Genomic DNA, 20,478 nt, shown 5'->3' with positions numbered 1-20,478 from the left:
GAGATTTTTTTTTTTTTTCATTTTTTTTCACCTCTAAATCATTTCAAAATTCTTCCTAATTATTTTTCAGTTATTTTTATAACAAGGTTTTTAGCCATAATTTACTAAAAAAATAAACCCAAAATAAAATTTTAAAATTTTGAGAAGAAAAAAAGTCAAGAGAAAAAGGGAAAAAAAAAAAAAAGGTGTGGAAGAAAGAGTTTTTTAGGTAATAATGTTTATAGTTGGATGTATTAATAAGATTAATATTTTAAAGTGGATGTGTGAAACACGTAGTAAAGAGAAATTTGTGTGGTGGGGGGGAGAGGGAAAGGCACCATTATCCAAAGACAAGTAATGTTTCTCTTTCAGTAACATTAGTTAAGACTCCCCTCAGAGGTAGGTCTGATTGATCTCATGAAACTTCACCATCAAATGGAGAGAGGAAGGCACAGACAGCAGTGAGTTCAATTTGTTTATCTTTAATTTGCTTTATCACCCACAAGGTGTACATGAATCTTTGAGGGCTCCATGTATATACACATATCATGTGATCAACCCCACCTTTTCTTTTCCTTTTTCTAAAGTGGGAGTTAGCCTCAGGCCTTGTATTATTTATTATATATGTCGTCTGTATGTGAAAGGAAAAGTTGGTAACAGTGACTCTTCTGAGCGAGAAGAATGAAGAAGAAAAAAGGAGGATGATAAAGAAAGATTTTTGTACATAAAGGAGAGAGAATAATTTTTATTCCTTTGATGATGGTTGCATGGGTAGGGCTTTCTACTTTTGTATTTTTATTTTTTTTTTCATTTTGGCAGGGTTTGATTTTTGGAAAGTTCCTGCAAAGTGGAAGGAAATATGGAAAAAATATTTGAAAAAGATTTACAATATTATGTACTTTTAAAAATAAATAGAAAATAAAATAAATTCAAAATAATAAATTTACAAGGAACTTTTAAACTCTTCAAAAACTCTTTTAAACTTGGTTATGCCTAAAATATTTCCGTTATATTTGCTTTCTAGAAAGTACTTTTGGTTTTATTATGGAAAATAAAAAAAAATAAAATATAATTAAAATTATTACAAAAATTATATATTTTTTAATTATTTAATTTTTATATAGAAGAGTTAAATAAATGAAAAAAGTTTAAAATAATATACCAAAATAATTCATTGATATTAAATTCATTTTTAATTTTCCTTTAAAACAATTTTTATTTCTTATAATTATTTTTTAAATTTTAATAATACGTAAATTACATATTATGAGTTATAAACCATGAATTGATAACTTTTTCACTTTAATGATTTATTCTAAGGCATTAGTAATAATTATTTATATTTGTTCTACTACTCAACTTAAAGTTAAATATTATCCTAAATAACTCAAATAAAAGGGATTTAAGATTTGGAAAAAGATATTTATTTTTATTTATTATTTAAGTCATTTTTAAATTTAAGTTGAATTAAACAAAATATGTTTAATATTCTTAATAACTTAATTTTAGTCATTAAATCGTATTAACTCATTAAACCAATTTATTACCAAATTTTAAGTGTTAAGTTGGTTTTGTAAAACTAACTTAAAAACTTTTGCAAACTTTCGAAGTTGAGATATTTACATTTATCAAAAATAGGAAATGAACCTTCGAATCTTTGAGAGAGAAACAAGTGAGGAAGAGATGATTAGGAAAATTTGGAAAATTTGAAGATTATGTACCTATACAACTTGTAATTTCAACTACTAAAAACATATGATGAAATTTAAGTCATTGAATAAGAGTACAAATATACAAGATCAGGTGTAAAAACAAATAAAATTAAAATGTACAAGAATAAGACCAAGATTCAAGACAATTACAAAATAATGGTACTAAATTATATTTATAATATGTTGTGATTAGATGTTATAGCATAGCTCAAATGGTTACTAATTGAAATTCATTAATTACTTTTTACTTTAAAAATATTATTAAATTATTTTAACAAATATATTTGATATGCCTAATGACATTTACTAATTCACTCAATTATATTAAATCTTTGATGGGAAGGGATTATGAAAATGACAAAAGCATTCCTAAAGTTTTAAAGTAATTTAAATAAAAAAAAATTGAGGTATTTAAAAAAGTTTTAAAAATATAAAAAAAAATATTAAAAATGATTTTGGACTCCCACGTGATAGGTGATTCAACCCAATTACAAAATTATAAGGTAGTATCATTCTTTCCAAAATTCAAACAAAAGGTAAAGCAGCATCCAACTTTTCCTAGAAAAATTAATGAGACAAACATGTCAAAGTAGTTAATCATGCAGTGTGTGATGAGTCATTTTTACTGTAAATTAACCTTAAAGCCCTCAACACACACTTTTGGAGCATGGCCCCATGTCTGTGGCATTAAAAGAAAAGAAAGAATAGGGGTTTGCTAAGACTCCACTCCATTTCTATTCTCATCTTCATGGTGATGATGAGTTTTTGGAGTTATTGTGGAGTAAGGCTGCTTTCAGAGTTGGGTTTTTGCAGTTAAAAGGCACTAGCATCCATCAGTCTGGATTCCACCCTGGTGGGTTCACCAGAATAGATACTTTTCCAACACACTACTGTTTGAGATGGAGAAGTCACCATCTATGATTCAAACATATTGCTCTCTTTCAAAATTGAGATCATTCCTAGGACCATGGGTTGTTGGTCTTATTCAATTTAAGATTATCACTTGAATTTTATTAAAAAGTTCAATAATTATAAATACAAGTCTTGCTAATCTCAGTACTACAAAACATTTAATAATATCAATCATATTCTTTTATAAAATGAATTCAATAATTTTATTTATCAATCTTAACAAAAGGTCCATAAAAATTATTAAGAAAAAACCCATTAGGGTAACTCAATTGATGAGGGCAAACACTGAGAAATGTGATCTTAATAAGTAGCACATGGTCATAGGTTTGAATCCTATCACTATTGATACCCCGAATTTACAGAGCGTTAGTTGTTGTAAGACAATCAGCACCCTAAGATTTGGGTCTCTGAAAAGAGTCCTTCAAAACTTGGCATGGAAGGTTCTTTGGTTATTCAATATATATATATATATATGTTAAAAAAAATCTCCACAATTATTTGAAAGGCAATACAAATTAAAAAGAAAGGAATTGGAATGATGAGAATATTCGTTTTAACCTTTTTTTCGTCTTTTTCTTTTTCAGTTTTGGAAAGTATTTTGTAATGGGGTTCTTCATGGCTTGGGCAACATCTTAGCGGATTGTTTTCCTCCAAATATTTTTGTTTTTTTTTTTTTCCTAAGCTCGTATTTACCATAAGTTGTTCCCCAATTTCAAGGGGCAGAGCCTATATTGGCTCTGCCTGTGGATACTGGGATTGTTTTTGAAGTTTTCAAGCAAAACAACTTCTCCATAATAGCCACACAAGAATGGAAGAGAGAGCCAGACGCTCATACAAACAGACCATTTGCATTGAATCAAACTTTAGCATCCATTTGACAACAAACTGGTATTCAACATAAATCTTACAATTGTGTCTCCAAGAGTTCTAAATACATGTTTTGTCAGTATAAGTATGATTTAACTATGAAACTTGCATAGCTCTTACTCTCGCAGTCAATTCTCTAACTTGGTTCCTCAGACGTTCAGGATTGCAGAAGAAATCAACAAAAACCCGCCTCTGAAGCCCCACTTCCTGTGAATGATGTTTTACAATCTGTTCCAAAAAGAAATTCAGATGAGAGCTTGTATATGCAATGGTAGAATGAATCCAACTTCAATAACCAACAACAATGACCGCAATTATGAGGCCGTATGCCCTTTTTTATCTTTTCAAAATTCAACAAGTCACCCTACTAATTGGTTTGCTCCCATGCAGGAGCAAGCCATTTCTTTTATTGAGAGGTTTTCTATCTAAACAAATCACCAATTATCTTTCATTTTGGTGTTAAAATCAACCTAAACAAAGAAAAATGCATCAGAAGGCGAAAAATGCAAGAATGAAGAAAAAATTTCCTCACCAAAATAGGCTTAAATGCAAACTATATTATTCAAATAAAATATGAGGCCTATTTAATTTTCAGAGTGTAGGCACCAAACAATATATTTGCCCTTCCAGGACAGATAGCATTGAGGACATAAACAAAATACTAGAGATGAAATTCGTTGTATGATGTTTTGGCCTAAAAACCAATCAGACAATGGCATAAACGGGTGGCAGAGAAAAATTAAGCACTAGGCATCATAAAAAATGGCACCATGCACCATGTTCTTAAATGGACCATGTAGAAGCCACCTTCCAATGCTAAGAAAGAATTTCACCAACAAGATGAGATAGTAAAAATTTCAACTCAAATTACCTCATTCTTTTTACAATGCTCGAGTGTCACTTCTTCAACTGCAGCAGAGAGTTTTGCATTGACCTTTTCCATTTCATCTAACTCTTTCATTAGTGGCTGTAGGGAGAGAAATTTTGTACGATCAAGCACAATTAGTTGAAAACAAAAATCTCTCTATCAGGAGACAGTAGTAAGGACACAATTGTGGCAGTGGCTTGGTTAAAAATGCAAGACTATTAACATGGCTGCCATATCATATCTGATGCTCTATGCATTTCCTTTTTTTAATGTTTGAGTGTGTGTGGATGACTCATTTGAATAATGAACAAATTTCCAAAGGGGAAAAAAATCTATCACTAGAAAATTCAAACCAAAGTCAAGGAAGTATATGGTTTTGAATAAAGGAACATTTGTTGAAACTCCTCTTTTGCCACAGAGTGACCCTACCTTTCGATTTCCCTCCAGAAAGCAATCAACTCCTAACCCCTAGCTTCCTAATGAAATCCTAACTCTTCCTTACAATGTAATAATCATACAACGATCCAAGTGAATCTCTGCCTCACACCAGAAATTAGCACTGATGAGTCTCCCTTCACCATGCAGCCCTAGAAACTCCTCCAAATTGCTTCCCCAACATTAATGATTATATGGCCCTTCTACTGATTTTGACGATTGGATCTATCTTCCGCTGCATTTCCATCTCTAGGAGCATGCCTTGTACATTTCACAAAATCAAAGACATTGTGCATTGTGTCTTGACAAATTAGTCCATCCTAAGATAATAGCATCAGATATATATTTGTTGTATCTATAATAATCAAGAATTTTTAATTCAACTTGTCTATGGAGAATGATCCAAAGATGTCTGTTCCATCAAGCTTAAAAGCTGGAGCAAGAGATGGTTATAAACTAAGTTGCTAACCAATCAGCAATTTTGAACGAGTTAAATGAATGAACACAAACACCAGCCAATTCCAAATTGCTTGTCCAACAAACACAAGGGCATGCATTGTATCTTGTTAGAATCACTCAAAGGGTCCATTAGGAGAGGAGAATTACTCACATATTCAGCATCTAACTATACTAACAATGAAAACTCTAGTAGAAAGCAAGAGTCAACTTGTCTATGAAGAATGCCTTCCATTTCAAGCTTAAAACCTTGAGCTAGAGAGAGCTATGAAGTTTTCAAGTTCGAAACTTGAAACAGCCTTTTATCTTGTTAGTGATTAGTTTAATATCTTAAAAGTTTTAGTTCAGAGAATCACTTGAATTTCAGCTGCTTTTCTTTTATTTCCCACCATCAATGACACTGATAGTGCAGTCCTTTAAATGCACTTCTATTACTAACATAGCAAGGACTATAAATGGAAGTTGGAAATTTCACATTTTGAATTTGTATAACAAATATAGGCCGTGAGATGTAATGAAAAATCATATACCCGAGCTGTCAGTATTGGTTGTGCAGTTGTTGATGATGCGAATAGCAGTTGCTGTAAACTTTGGATAAGAGTGCACCTAACAGATGACCAAACAGAAAAGCAAAAAATATCAGAAGCTTACAAAAAATTAAAAGTCTTTGCTCAGTATTACTACTAATTTTTTTCTAAAATATATAAATAAACATTTGTTTAAATTCTATATGCATATGATACTAATTATTTACAGAGACAGAAGTGATGACCCCTGGGAAATAATAGTAACATCCATACTACAATTCTACAAGTATGTACTAAAATTTTTGTAAGTTCATAACCTATAATTATCAATATTGATACAAAATAAAGACAATTAGAAAACGTAGTGCTTGTTGCTGTGACAGCGATACTTACCTAAACATGACATACAGATAACATGATAAGCAGATACAAAGTCAAGTAACCACAAGAAGCCAAGGTGTCAAGATTGGTGGTCAATTTGAGGAACACAAAACATGAAGGAACTCTGTATCTTTCATGTTTTTATGATATTTTCTAAAGTTTATAAGAAATATAAATATAAAAGGTTCTATCATTTTAGCAGCTGGCAGAAAGAATAACTAGAGATTATGTTGCATCACCCAACAAATTGAAGCATATCAGAAACACTAGTTGTCAGCTAAAATGTGTATCAGAATTCATATTGTAAGACACAGGCATCAGAATATATCATACTTGAAACTGGTTAGATAAGGCAAATCTAATACCAGAATAGAAGAAAGAATCTGATTTAGCAGGGACAAAAAAAATGAAATAATAACTTACAGTTCATTGATACATCTATTTCTGTCCTCTGGAAGGGAATTTTCCAGGTCAGACTGAAGGGTCATCAAGTCTGAATGAAGGCCAGATATCTGCTGAACAATTCCTGGTGCTGATACATATGTTGATAATCCAGCTTGAGCATCTAAAAGAGTGGTAACAAGTGTAAGCAACAAACTGAATAATGGAGATTAATTCAAAAAGAAAATGTGGCTAGTATTTGAATGGATAAAACTGGTTATTAAATGAAAAACCAGTAGAATCATTACTTGAATGAATGCTTAAAAGGTCTCTAACACCATGTAGAAAAGTATCCCGATCATCCACCGCGCCTTGTTCTTGTACATCTGATGCAGATTGAATCAGTGCTAGGCAACGGCCCTATGATGATAATAATATGTCAAACATAAATTCAGGTAAAATCAAGGTTGCTAAGGCAATATGAAGCATAGTCTACTTAGAGGAAAATCTATAATCAAGTATGATAAATATAACATCCAAAGCAAGGACAGTGAATGACAGCTACCAAGATAATCAGACCCCATTCCTTTTCCTTCTGCCCAAAATTTGTTCATGTATGGAGAGAACCAGAAGGTCCTATCCAAGAGATCTCTTAGATCCAAAACCATGACCAGGAAATAATAAAATGTAATACTACAGCTTCCTCTTATCTGATTTGCAAAAAATAGGCAGACTGCCTAAAAATCAGTGTTTTTTTCTCTTCTTTTTTTTTTTTCCTAATTCTTCATCTTTTTTCCTTTTTCTTTTTTTTCCCCTTTTTTAATATTGCTTTTTAACCAGGATGCCTCCATATGGTGCCCAAAATATCTTAAGCCTCGGCCCTGCATCTACACCACAGAGCCTGATATTTCTTTGGTTATACTAATATTTCAAAGCTTGCCTGCCTGTAGGGGTAGACAAACAAACATAACCAAGTGAGGAAAAAAAGGAAAGAAAGAAAATGATACAACAGATAAACTGCCTCTATGAACCAGAGCTCCATACCATGTTCGATCACCAGATGGGCTAAAAGGTTATATATTACAGGATGGACAGCAATGCATATCAAACAAACAGTTATTACATATGAACATTATAGCTTAACCCAAGCTATAGATTTTTGCATGCTCCATAACATAATATATAGGAAATCAGACTGAGATTATTGGTGCACAAGCATGTTCTAGAGCAACAAGTAATGATAATTGCTAGACTAATCTAGCCAAATCTTAAAGAGAAAAGGCAAGAATGTTCAATATAGAGGTTACTCTCAGTTTAGATAGGTGGTGAAGCCAAGGGAACTGGTTACACTGGTTGATCCCCCCCACCACAAATTTTCCCAAAAGCATATCAATGTATCATTACTAACAGTCAAACAATGGTGTGCTGGATGCTCCTCCCTCTCTTCAATATTACATGGATCTCTTTATTGTAACATGGAATCAAAGCTGGAACCTATCCCCATCCTAACCTTTGCCACTTGAGCTGGAAGATTAAAAGCATTATATGCAACTCATAATTGCTCTTAATTACCAGGTAACATTAGGAATAATGCTCCCTAGGAAATCACTGTAAGGCAACAACTATTTACTAATTAAGCCTCTATTGCTAACTGTAATCCCCTAAAACCTAATGACCCCCTAAAGGACTAGAAACCTGACTGTGTCCAATCATATAGTTTCTCCTACCCTCTACAAAGAGAGTAAGAAATCCCACTAAATTTTCTCAATTTTGGAACTTACAAATATCGTGATTTTGAAGATTGGAAAGGAGTATGTCAGAATTTGCATCAAACAAGCCTGAACAAAGTGAACCTACCAGTTAAGGACAAATAAACTCCATTCCCCACATCAAGTCATCTGGAAAATTTTATCCACAACCAAGTCCTACAACTCAGTAGCCTTAGGATTGCCTTCAAGGGGGATGCCTAGATATGTCATCAGTCATCTGCATGTCTGAAATCACACAACAGAAGCCAGCCAGTGCAGATTATTATGATCAATGATGATCCAGCTGAACTGCTGTTGAAATTACTTAGCAGAAGCCAATTCTTGCATTATTGGAAGGACTTAGAAAAGCCAAACCTTTAGGTCTCCCAACCATATTGGTAGAGAGGGATTCAACAGCAGTTCTTTCTTGAGAAGCTAAGGGTAGGAAAAAGCCCTAGAGATATGATCATTGGCTATGGAGGATAGCACCCATCTCAATGAGGTAGGTTGTTTGTCTTCTTGGAAGTCTAATTCAGAGGGAGGAGCTTTAGCCCTTCATTCCTTCTTCAGGGATTTCCCACTCCCATGATATTTTCAGACTGTGCTTCAATTAGGGGCTCTATGGTGGTGGATATGGTGTTGATCTTTACCTTTTATCTTCTCCTGGGTATATTTTCTCTCTTCCATATATGCTATTCCTCTTGCTTTGAACACACACACATAAAAGCAGTTGTTCTTCAGTAATACATGGTAGAAAGCAAAAAAAAAAAAGCGCAGAACATGAAAAAATTATCAACACAACCAAGTGATCACATACCACACGGCCTTTGGTTGCAGAGAGGTAACCTTGCAGCTCTAACTCAATAACTTTAAGCAATGAATATGCTCCAAGCATGGTCTTCTTTTCCAGCTGACAAGCTATCTTTAGAAATTGATGCCTTGCAAGCTGGTTAATCAGATGATTTATGAACTGCCAAAAGGAATTAAGAATATGAACTCCATGATATAAATGACTGCAGCTTCAAAGTACCAAGTTGGTAGTATCAGCACAATAGAAGATGATATTTGTTAGACATTAGAAACAAACTATAGCCCTGACAGTTCCAGCCCAATCACCACATTATCTTCACCTTAAAATTTGCACAAAGAATCCAAGTTCCAATTATTTGAAAAGAGTATTTGTAAGTGATATTCATGAGATATAACAAATTCAGGTTCCAGTTGAATTTGGGAAACAAGAAACTGACCTAATTACAAATAAGTTGGGCTCAGGTTGGTTTCCCAGGTTAAACTTGAATGTGATTCTTTCATTCCTTTTCTTCCTTTTTTTTTTTTTCAAACTTTAAATATTTTTTATTTATTTCAGGCTTTCAAACTAATTTCTTAACATGTTAAAGCTGCCAATATTTCAAGGTGACCCTCTAGGGTTTCACCAACTTCTATGAAGAATCACTATGTTCTGTCTGAGAAAAACTAGTCATTCAGAATGCTTGATGAATTTTATATCCCTTTTTTATTTTGATTTGAGAGGGGGACAAAGACCCAACTACAAAGTCAGGGGTTAATGGCACCATAGTTATATCATTTCTGAAGCACTCCTTGATTTCCTTAGGAGGGTTTTGGATAAAGGTGAGTCCTAATGTCTAGTCATGACTGCAATGTAGAACCAGTTAACAGAAGTATCTCTCCATAAATACAGAGAATTTTGCACTCATGGTTAGGTGGATTTCTACTGGCCACAATCAAGGTTTTATGAGGGTTCATGATTCAGGATTCCTTTTGAATCAATAGGATGATTCTGGCAGTCCAATTCCACCATGATTTTTTCTGTAATCCTTGTGCCACACAAGCATTGAGCTTGGGTATACTGCCCAGAAGTCAGTTTCAGAAAAGCATTTGTTAATCTTTTTAAATAATTTTGCTAGGCTGCTAGTTTAATTCTATTCTGGACACTAAATAATAGCATTTTCAAAAAACTTCCTTTCTTTCCACAGGCAAACAACTGCAAAAGGCAAATATGGGATCCCGCAATGAGCCTAGGGCTCACCTAGGCCTGAAAGCCTTAACCTGCAGTCACAACTGAAAACTAAGAATTTCCTAGCCAAAAAGAACTATTCTTGAAAAAATTCTTCAATAAATATAGTTTTTGCATTAATCAATATCTTTCTGAAGTACAAATATTATAAATGTTCCAAAAATGACAATATAAAGAAGAGATCCCTACCGTCTTCTGTCGATTAATATAGTACTCTTGTCGCATGACCTTTAAATCATAATCACCTACAAGTTCAGAAATGGAAATCATAATAACTCAATTACAAAAACCTCTAATTGAAAATTTACAATAACACACTAAAAAATGTAAATTGAAATCATAATCACATAAAAGATCAGAAATGAAAATCATAATAACCCAAAAAAATAATCAAATAAAAAATTAACTTGCTTCTTTCACTTTTTTAACAGGCAAAGCATGTTCATTACCTTGCAAAATATACGTGTCTTGAAGCTGAGCCAGCTCCCAACAAAGGCTGGGAATAGTCTGGGGAAAAGAAATAAAAAAAGAGAGCATAAAAATATTGACAGTGAAATGATTATCAAGCAAAAACCTAAACAAAACCGGTAATGGTCCAACATCAGAGCAACAGGACCTTTTGGAAATTTTAAAAAATGATTAAATCATTTTTTGATAACTGCCCTAAAATAGCTTATGTTTCAATTATTTGCACCCAAACAACAATCAACAGTTAGAACATGTTTCAAAAAATTTAGTGCATTCGAATATAGCACCTTCAAAATTATAGACATTTCAATTATGAGGCTCTGGTTATGCGTTTATCTCTATTGTTTATTACCATAGGTCAGTGATTTCATGATGTCTTAACAAGTTCATTAGTAAGAGTCATCAAAACATGCAAGCAAACTGCAAGTGCATGATATCCAGATGCCAGCTCAATATTGGGATGGTTGCTTGTAAGTTATATCCAGCAACTTTAATGAGGGTTACTAACTTACCGTAACAATTTTTAAATATAAATAAAAGCATAATAAAACTTCACAACTTATTAATTACTATGACTAATTTATCCTACAAAAATTGAGTGAGTACTAAACCTTTCACAAAGCTGAAAATTGTAACCTAATATTCTAGAAAATTTGGGTTCTATATGCTTTAGATATTTCTCAAAATATTTCTTTGCTATATGTTGTTTTTATATCATGCACCTCTACTTGGTGTGACCTTTTGTGCTTGATGATGGTGACCTTTATTTGGTGATCTATGACTCTTCCTAAACTCACATCTAAAATGCAAGTATGAATCATGCCATAAACATTGTTCAAGATATCCCAATTTATGGTAACAGATCCCATTTTTGAGAAGTATAATCCAATCTCTCTAAAAACCAGTAGATTGGCAAGATACTTGCCATATAAAAAGTGATACTATAACCATAAATTTTGTTTTAATTTAATTATTACATATAATGAATATTCTAAAGGAAAAATACAGCAGTTATTCATGACTATATTGCCAATGATTTAGAAGAATATGACCCTACATAGCACTAAATGGTCATGTCACCAACCTCAACTAGTGCTCGATGAGTTGTATTTTGATGACTGTAATATGAACCAGTACATCAAATCAAACAGAGGAAGCAAAATAGCTACCATGTGGAATGCCTTTGTTTAGCAGCTTGGATTGAAATGATAAGTACATCAGACCAAGCACAGGTAGCAAAATAGTTACCATGTTGAATGTCTATATTTTTGCAGCTTGGATAGAAATGCTTTTCAAGCTGACTTGAAACTCTACAGGGCTATGACACATTATATTACTCCCATCTGTTGCACTAAAATAGTTTGCATGTTTGCAACAATATGAAGATACTACTCAAATGATAATGCAAGATACACGATGAATTATACATGATTTTGATTACAAGAACTAACTTGATTTGTTGAATCCATAAGATCAGGTTGTGATGCTTTTTATTTTATTGAAAACATGTTGTGATGATCCGACTCCTTGAAATGTAAACATGATTGCTGTGATGTTTCACTTAAAAATGCATGCCCATGATTTCTTCAGAAGTACAGAAGAGACCGGGGGTGGGCGATGGGGGACAAAATAATGGCTCTTAAGATAAGAGAGGTACTAACCAAATACTATTATCTATCTACAACAACCTCTTCCCTACATGGCTCTTGTGAAAAATGCACATTGCTAGAAGCTAGAGCAGCACCAAAATGGGTCCAAAGATATAGGGAGGCAGCTTAGAGAAAATTTAGAACTTGATACACATACAAACCTCTGATAACAATTTCTCCTCTTTGTGATAAAGATTTGATAATTCTCCCACCAATTCAGAATGCTTTCTCCTGAACATTAGCCAATACAATCAACATAAAAATATGTATTCAATAGCCAAAACATAGAAAATATTTTGCAAATGTAAGAGCCTCAATAACATCGATACATTTTGCCTCATTACCATTTTATTCTTAGGAGATGGGATCAATGGCAAACCTGTGAGATTTAGGGCCTTATTGGACCAGTTTTTTACTTTACGAGTTGTGTGCTGATTTCTTGAGCTTGGTGTGGCTAAAATATGGTTAAACATTGGTAAATCATTCAGGTTTTAAGATCTATGAAATCACTACTGGGCTCACACAACTTCCATCATCTAAGGCTAGGTTGCTTCAACAGGTTATGTAGTTAAGCATTTCCCAAATATATACAAGGAGATACATTTCCGTTAAGTTGTCACCAATTTGACATAATTATCATGTGAAACCTTTGATGTCTTGGAAGACTAGATAGGAAAATCAGGAAACAGAAAAGACTGCCCAATAGAGAGTCCATCTTTATGGTTAATTATGTTGGGGAATTCAATGATCCGTTAACCCTAGAGTCTGTACTCCATTCTTTCACCTCTATTTTGGGTCAGGATCCATGGGTGGATTTATGTAGGCAGCTATTTTATCTCTCCAGTTCTCTAGTGTTCATGAACCTTTTCTTTGGCTTTGTAGTGTCCATGTATCTTTTCTTTCTGAATAACTTTGCATCCTTCTTATAAATCTTTTTATTGCTTAATACATTTTATAAAGATGAAATATAAATAAATAAATAATAAGTGAGATATGTTCAATCTCGAATAATGAAACAATATGCTAAACTTTCTATTGGATAATTGTCAGGATTTGTTATTTTTTCCTTTTCTGAGTAGTTGGATGGGTTGACTAATTCCTGATTTCTTGGAACTTAAAAAAGGAGATAATTTTGTAATCTTTGTTAGGTGCTGATTTATAGGTGTGATAGACCAGTTTGTTAGTTTTATATCTTTGTAAAGTGGTTGATGCCTATACATATTGTACACTTTTTTAATATCAAATATAATAAAAAATGAGAAATTATCCTCAAAGCCCACCTCCCACAATAATTTCATCACATAATGTTCTTGTATTTTAAGAAAATCTCCCTAGAATAAGCGAACAGTTCTGGTTTAGTCTCCCAACATTTCAAAAAAGTAGGTAATTCGGATATGATAGCAAGACCATTGGGTCTTCAAGGAGAATAATTATAGCAGGGCTTTTCTTTCTACATGGCATTGATAAGGTTGATTTTTAAATTTGATTCTAGATGAGCAAATATGTTTCCAGACATTGTTGATACCCATGGGCATTCCTTTAAAGTGAGGCTAGGATACCATTTCAGTATTGATGAAGTCACTTCCTCTGCTACTGCCTTACCAAGGGATGTCTATGGAGAGAACCAAATTTCGATAGAAGAAAGAAACTTTGTATTGTCATCTGGCAGTGTAGCAGAGAATTCATCTTTAATTGAACTTCATGAATACAAGTTTTATCAGAAAAGTTCACAAGCATATCATTTAAGCTCAAGTCACATATCATATAAGACATACTGGAGAAGAAGCAGAATCAATAATAGAAGCTAAAGCTTCTAGAAAGCAGAACTTGACTAGTGGTATGGAAAACTCATACCTAAGAGAATGAAGGTCAAGATGAATATGAGCTTCATCTGATGTTACTTGAGATTTAAGTGTCATGAGAATGGCTTGCTGCTTAGCGTTCTCCACTTGGGCTTCTACCCACTGTCTTTCACTAGTTCCAAATCTGTCACAGTATTGAACAACCTATAACTCATACAATCATTAACATTCACCCCGAACCCACAAAGTAGCAAGAGATATATTTCTTGTCAAAGCGAGAAATAAACAGAACAATAAGTCACTTTAACCAAATCACACTATCAAAAAGCAAATAATGAAATGAAATGACATGGTTTAAACTTCTCCAATGTGTAGAACAGTTGCTAAGTTCATTACAAAAAATTGACAGCTTTAGATCCCAATCATCAAGGGTATTGTTAAAAAGTTGCATTAACTCTCATATCATTCTTGCAATAACCAGCCATAGAATGGGAATGTAACTTGACAGAAATTTCTTAAACCAAATTTTGGAATCACAATCATCAAATTCTATTCCCATTCCTAGGATCCATTCTTAAGGATGGAATACTCATTTCTAGCCCAAGATGCTCACAAGCCAAACATGCCCTAGAGAGTTTACTGATACTCCTTTCATCATCTTGCTGGACTAAAGTTATGTTTCTTACTGGAGAAGATTTTGCAATAAAGCACAATGGGCACCTCTGCCCACTAAATGCACTAAGCTCAAATTTGATTGGTGCTTCTTGAAAAATCCAGAACAAATGGGCATCAGAGATCTCTTCTAATAACGCAGGGGAGGGTTCTTAAGAATTATCCAATCCTACTGCTCTTGGCAGATTATTAAGGCAAGACTTAAGTGTTGTTTGATGGCTTTGCCAAAGGCAACTGCGATGAATGTTTGGAACCTTACAGTTTGCTTTACCATAGACATCATATGGTAGGACAGATCCTTCAAGATAAGACCAATGGATGAGATAGATTGATAATGTATTTGGAGGATTAGGGTTCTTCTTTGTGGAAAAGCTATGGTCAACTAATCAAGAAGCTGACGGTTCAGCTAAGACAAAGCCTCTTATTCTCTAGAGTAAACTGGGGATTTTTTCTTCGTCCATAAGCGTCTCAGTTATAATTGTGTTTTGGGGCAGTTTAGTGGGATGTTTGTGTTTGGCCCTGCTCTGTGGTTGGGATTTTTTGGCTTGTTCTTTCTTTTTCCTTTTTTTCTTTTTTCCAGGAGAAGTGTTATTTTCATTTTCAGTTCTCTCAAGGATCTATCAACCTTCATTCTTTTTTTCTTTTTCCTTTTATGATTGCTAACACTTTTTTTTTCCTCTTATTGCTGCAAGGACTTTGAAGCTTGGAACCTTTCCACTTCACAAGAGTTTTCACCACTTGTTTACCTTTTTTCCCCAACATTTGAGTTCTGATTTTTCTTGTTTCCTTCCAAAAAACTTTTAACAGTTATTTTACTGATATTCAAACAAAAGAAATGTAATTATTCAAAAATTTCTCAGCTTCCATCACATACATTTCGGTTGTTCCATTATGTCTTCATCATCCCTTCTCAGTCTTCCTTACAACCTCAAGAAGAAGGCCTCAACCCTTTCCATCTCCCAATCATTCAGATTCCTTGAAAAGCAAGGGTTATAGAGTCCTCCCTCACCCTGATGATCCTGGACATCTAAAACCCGAGCATGCTTTGTCAAAGCTATTGGACACAAAGACGGGAACAACTCTATTAGAGAAGAATCAATATACCCTTTATCTTTCCAAATTTCATCATCCTGCCATTGCCCACTCTGAATGATAACCTACTATCAAAATTTCCCCAACATCTCTAAATAGCCTTCTACAACCCCACGCCAAAACAACCCCTATTATCACGGGAACACCAAAATCGCTCCTTCCCATACTTCTCAAAAATAACCTGCTTCCAAATGGAATCATTTTATGAGGCAAACCTCCAAATCTGTTTGCCTAGCAGTGCCTCAGTGAAGGTTGATAGCTTCCTAATACCAAGGCTTCCATTACACTTCTTCTAGCAAGCAATGTCCCAACTCACCAAGTGCGATTTTTTCTTTAAAGAAACCCCACCTCACAAAAAGTCCCTTTGAATCTTCTAAATTATCCATACATACCCAATTAAAAGAGAGGGACAACATGAGAGAGAGAGAAAGAGAAGAAGTTAAAGAAGCATTATACGATAGCAATGATCCACAATCATAGTTTTGTAACATAAGAAAATCCTGCCAACTATTGCCTTCTAAAATTTTGATCCAGCTTGTCTGAAGATATCTTCCTTTTTTTACAGGCAACTATAAAAGTAGCTTTCTGATGGAAGCAAATCATAATATATATTCTAGTACCAACCTTACCTTAGTTCCTAAATATAAGAATATAGTAATCCACCTAAAATTTCTATGCCCAATCTAAAACCTGAAAAAATCATTCAACGAAATTAACCTCACCAATATCCATTACCATTTTTTTTTTTCGATAAGTAAACACATATATTAGCAAAAGGCAAAACGCCGCATAGCATACAGGGAGTATACAAGGCGACGAGGGCCTCACAACAAAAAAACAAAAGGAACAAAAAACCCACCAACCCTTAACTGGAGGCTAACCACTCCAAGAAACCTATAAGGGAGCGAGGCTCCGCACCACTATACAATTTTGCCCACCCCCACACATTACAAACAAAAGAATTCTTAACTTTCTGAATAGCTAACTCCCCCCCCCCCCCCCCCGAATGTTAATCTATTCCTCTCCTTCCAAACCGTCCAAAAAATAAATAACGGAATGGATCTCCAAATTTTCTCCCTCTTTTTACCCACAAAAGAACCCTTCCAGCTAAGAACCACCTCCTTTACAGATTCTGGAAAGACCCACTGGGCACCAAACAAACTAAGAACAATCCCCCACGACACTCTAGCCACTGTACAGTGAATAAGTAGATGATTTACATTTTCCTCATCACTACCACATAAATAACAACAATTAGGAAGCTGCCATCCTCTCTTTTGAAGCCTATCAAAGGTAAGAACCCTCCCCCACGTAGCTTCCCACGCAAAGAACGCTAGCTTAGAAGGAACGTTCTCCACCCAAATGCCCTTTTTAGGAAACATGGAAACACTAGGGCTGATCGTCAAATCATACGCTTCCTTAACGCCAAACTTCCCATTTTTTCCTCCCTTCCAAAAAGCCGAGTCCTCCTCCAAGGTAATTCTTTGACTCCTTAAAATTTGGAGTAAATCGCCTACCATGTTCAACTCCCAATCATTGAAGCCTCTAATGAACCTTAGATTCCAACCTCCTTGACCAGAATTCTGGTCCCACATATCCCCCACTGTGGCGTTCCTTTGGGCAGCCACATTGAAGAGATGAGGGAACCTCCAAGACAGCTCCACATCCCCACACCAAGGGTCCTTCCAAAACCTAATACTGGTGCCTTTTCCCACCTTAAAAGACATATTATCCCAACACCAATCAGCTTCTTTCAAGATCTCCTTCCAAACCCCAACACCAAACGCCCCATTTGCCTTTTTAGTCCTCCACCCAAATTCCTCTTGCCCATATTTTGCCAAAACCTAATATCCATTACCAGTTATACCAACCAATCAATCAATAGAGTGTCTTTTCATAAAGGAACCAGGTACTTTTAGAACACTAAAAGCAGAAGAATCCATACATAGAGCGAAGCCGCTGCAATTCAGATACACGTTGATGATGGGATTTCTCTAAATCTGCTGCATTGGAAAAAAGAACATAAGGTAAGAAACTATCCATATTATATATCTATGCAACTATAAAATGTGTATATTGATTATATCGATAAGATAAATTACACATTGAAGATAGGTCTTTTCTAAATCTGCAGAATAGCAAAAACAATTCAAATTAAGCCAAACCCTTGCTACTATTTAGTGCGCTACATGCCGTATAGCTAAGTAACACAATGTACGTCATACCAACAAAATTATGTACATACCATATACGTTTGTATATACAATGTTATGAACAAGCAGTCTAGTTTATAACAGTCAAAGCATAAGACAACAATTTTTTGCTCAACTTTTACATAGAAGCAATGGCTCAAAAAGTAATTAGGAAAATGAAAAGTTTAATGCTCTTCTTGTATTTCCTCTTTGATTATCACTAAATTTCTCAATTTAGTATTTCCCATAAGAAAACGAAAGAGTTGCATTATATGAATGCACAAAGAATAAGTTCCATTAAAGACAATTATATATTAAAAGCTAAATAGATACATGGATATCAGGTGAAATTAAATCTTTAAAGGTTTAAACTAATCATGCATGTTACAAAAAGATGGTCAAAAAGTACTTAGTGGAAAATACTTTCCAAAAGGGGGTGATAACCTAAACAAATACATAGGAGAGAAGAATACCTCGTACTAAGATATTTGAGATATCATCAAGACTCACCCACGAACATTTGGCTTTGCCCTCTTCAGCAACTAATCTAAAAGGACCCTGATTACATGATATACCATCATAATTAATAAGACACAAATTCCATGATATGAAGAAATATCCAAAATATATCCAGGGATTTGGAAATGATACACAACAGCATCTGTTAGCAAGATAAAGTATTTGCACTTCTTTTCTTTTTTGGTTACTTAGGCCCTATATATTATGTTTACAAGCCCTTATGCTACACAAAAACAAGTCAATAGATTATTTGTAAAAAATAAGTGATCAGATGAAAGGCAGTAAGAATCAACTAGAAGTCCATGAAACTGAAAAGTAGGAAAGATGATGGTCTGGCCCAGAGGGGAGCTATTTCTTAGACTAATGTTGTAAATGACTTCCCTCCTCCTAGAGTATCCCCAGGGTCTGTGTTGGGTGCTGCCTTGCATTTTTCTATTGTTGTTAGTTTCTCTTTCTGTTCTATAATATCTTTCATCCTTTAGTGTGGTTGCTCCTGTTCATTTAATAAAATTTCCATTTCTTGTCAAAGGAAAGAAAAATAGTTAACAGCACAGCAAATCAGAAGTTCCAATATTGGGAGCAGTAATTTTGATACTTCACTCCATGCATAAAACTGCCATCAAGAATCAAGATACATGGTAGAACTTCCAAGAGACAAAAAATCAATCTACAGAATTTTAATCTGCATCAAGCATCAAATTTCTACCTACAAGTATTGTTGTACCATGAAAATGAAAAGACATGAAATGTTTTCAGCTCTATTGACTGAAATTGTGAAAACTTCCCTAGGTGAATAATTCTCTACAGATAAAGACTTTTAGGGAATTATTTTCCTTGTTCTCAATAAAAGATAACTTTATATCACCCTCCAATAACTTCATCTCTAATAACCCCTTCTGATTTTTTTTCCCAACACCTGCATACCATCAGATTCTTTTTACAATATTAAAGGACCGCTTTTAGTGTTCTTTTGCATGTCATCCAATCATTAATAATCAAGCAAGCACCACTAATGTTTAGTCCTGATCACCAATCACATTGTTCCAAAGGATCCGCCTTTCTTATCATTTCAAGAGACAGAAAACTGCAGAAGAGTTCTAGCTTTTGAAATCAGTGCTTGTCTGGTACACAGACCCACCACATTGAGCAAAGTGAGAGGGACTGAAACTACTAGAAAAACACTATCACATGAACCAAACTGGAAGGGAACTCCAATAGAATCATCCCTTTTGTCACATGTTTCCTTCCATTTTTCAGTCCATAACATAGACGAGAATACATGCATCCTTACCAAGCATCCATGATCCTAATAATTTGCAATTTGACATGAGCTAAAACATGTTGCAGAAGATGAGTTTTTGGCAATTCCTGTTTGGTGAGTTTATTAAGCAATGTTATACTTTTTTTCTGGATGCTCATATTGGAGGCCTAAACCTTACAATTATGCAACATCACAAGATATGACAAAATTAGCAGTTACCAAACCAAAAATAAAAATAAAAAATATAACAAAAATGAGTTTGTATCAACATACCGTGTCCAATTGCTTAACAAACCACTGGTTTAGCTCCTTTATACAAGCTGAATCCCCAAGCAAGTATGAATGGAACTCAGAGTACGCCAAGTAGATGGCATCCTCTGCACATATGATAAATGCCAAAAACTCATTAGAGAGTGATGATAATAAACTAGTGGAAAATTAGTTGAAAATTTGTGTTTGACATTCATTTTTTCTGCTGGACATGAATCAATCTCGTAACCACCAAACACAAGGTCAACCATA

General features: G+C 34.2%; 1 protein-coding gene across 2 annotated transcripts in view; it reads right to left on the bottom strand.

Annotated features, from left to right (window-relative positions):
- Positions 1–3,432: 3,432 nt before the first annotated feature.
- Positions 3,433–20,478, bottom strand: part of LOC100248257 (AUGMIN subunit 3) — a 37,032-nt gene continuing 19,986 nt past the window's right edge. Inside the window, exons 6-18 of one of the 2 annotated variants that reach the window (XM_059738246.1) lie at positions 20,230–20,333; positions 18,650–18,734; positions 17,930–17,987; positions 14,273–14,404; positions 12,580–12,649; positions 10,751–10,808; positions 10,491–10,546; positions 9,084–9,236; positions 6,827–6,938; positions 6,561–6,702; positions 5,760–5,835; positions 4,342–4,437; positions 3,433–3,698 (exon numbers count right to left, since the gene is read on the bottom strand). In XM_059738246.1, the coding sequence (XP_059594229.1) occupies positions 3,567–3,698; positions 4,342–4,437; positions 5,760–5,835; positions 6,561–6,702; positions 6,827–6,938; positions 9,084–9,236; positions 10,491–10,546; positions 10,751–10,808; positions 12,580–12,649; positions 14,273–14,404; positions 17,930–17,987; positions 18,650–18,734; positions 20,230–20,333 (1,274 nt within the window). In that variant the 3' untranslated portion in view covers positions 3,433–3,566. The remainder of the gene's footprint in view (positions 3,699–4,341; positions 4,438–5,759; positions 5,836–6,560; positions 6,703–6,826; positions 6,939–9,083; positions 9,237–10,490; positions 10,547–10,750; positions 10,809–12,579; positions 12,650–14,272; positions 14,405–17,929; positions 17,988–18,649; positions 18,735–20,229; positions 20,334–20,478) is intronic. The other variant, XM_059738247.1, reaches the window with a different exon arrangement.

The sequence above is a fragment of the Vitis vinifera genome, chromosome 7 (assembly GCF_030704535.1).
Source record: "Vitis vinifera cultivar Pinot Noir 40024 chromosome 7, ASM3070453v1".
NCBI lineage: Eukaryota > Viridiplantae > Streptophyta > Magnoliopsida > Vitales > Vitaceae > Vitis > Vitis vinifera.
This window is presented reverse-complemented; position numbering and strand designations above follow the sequence as displayed.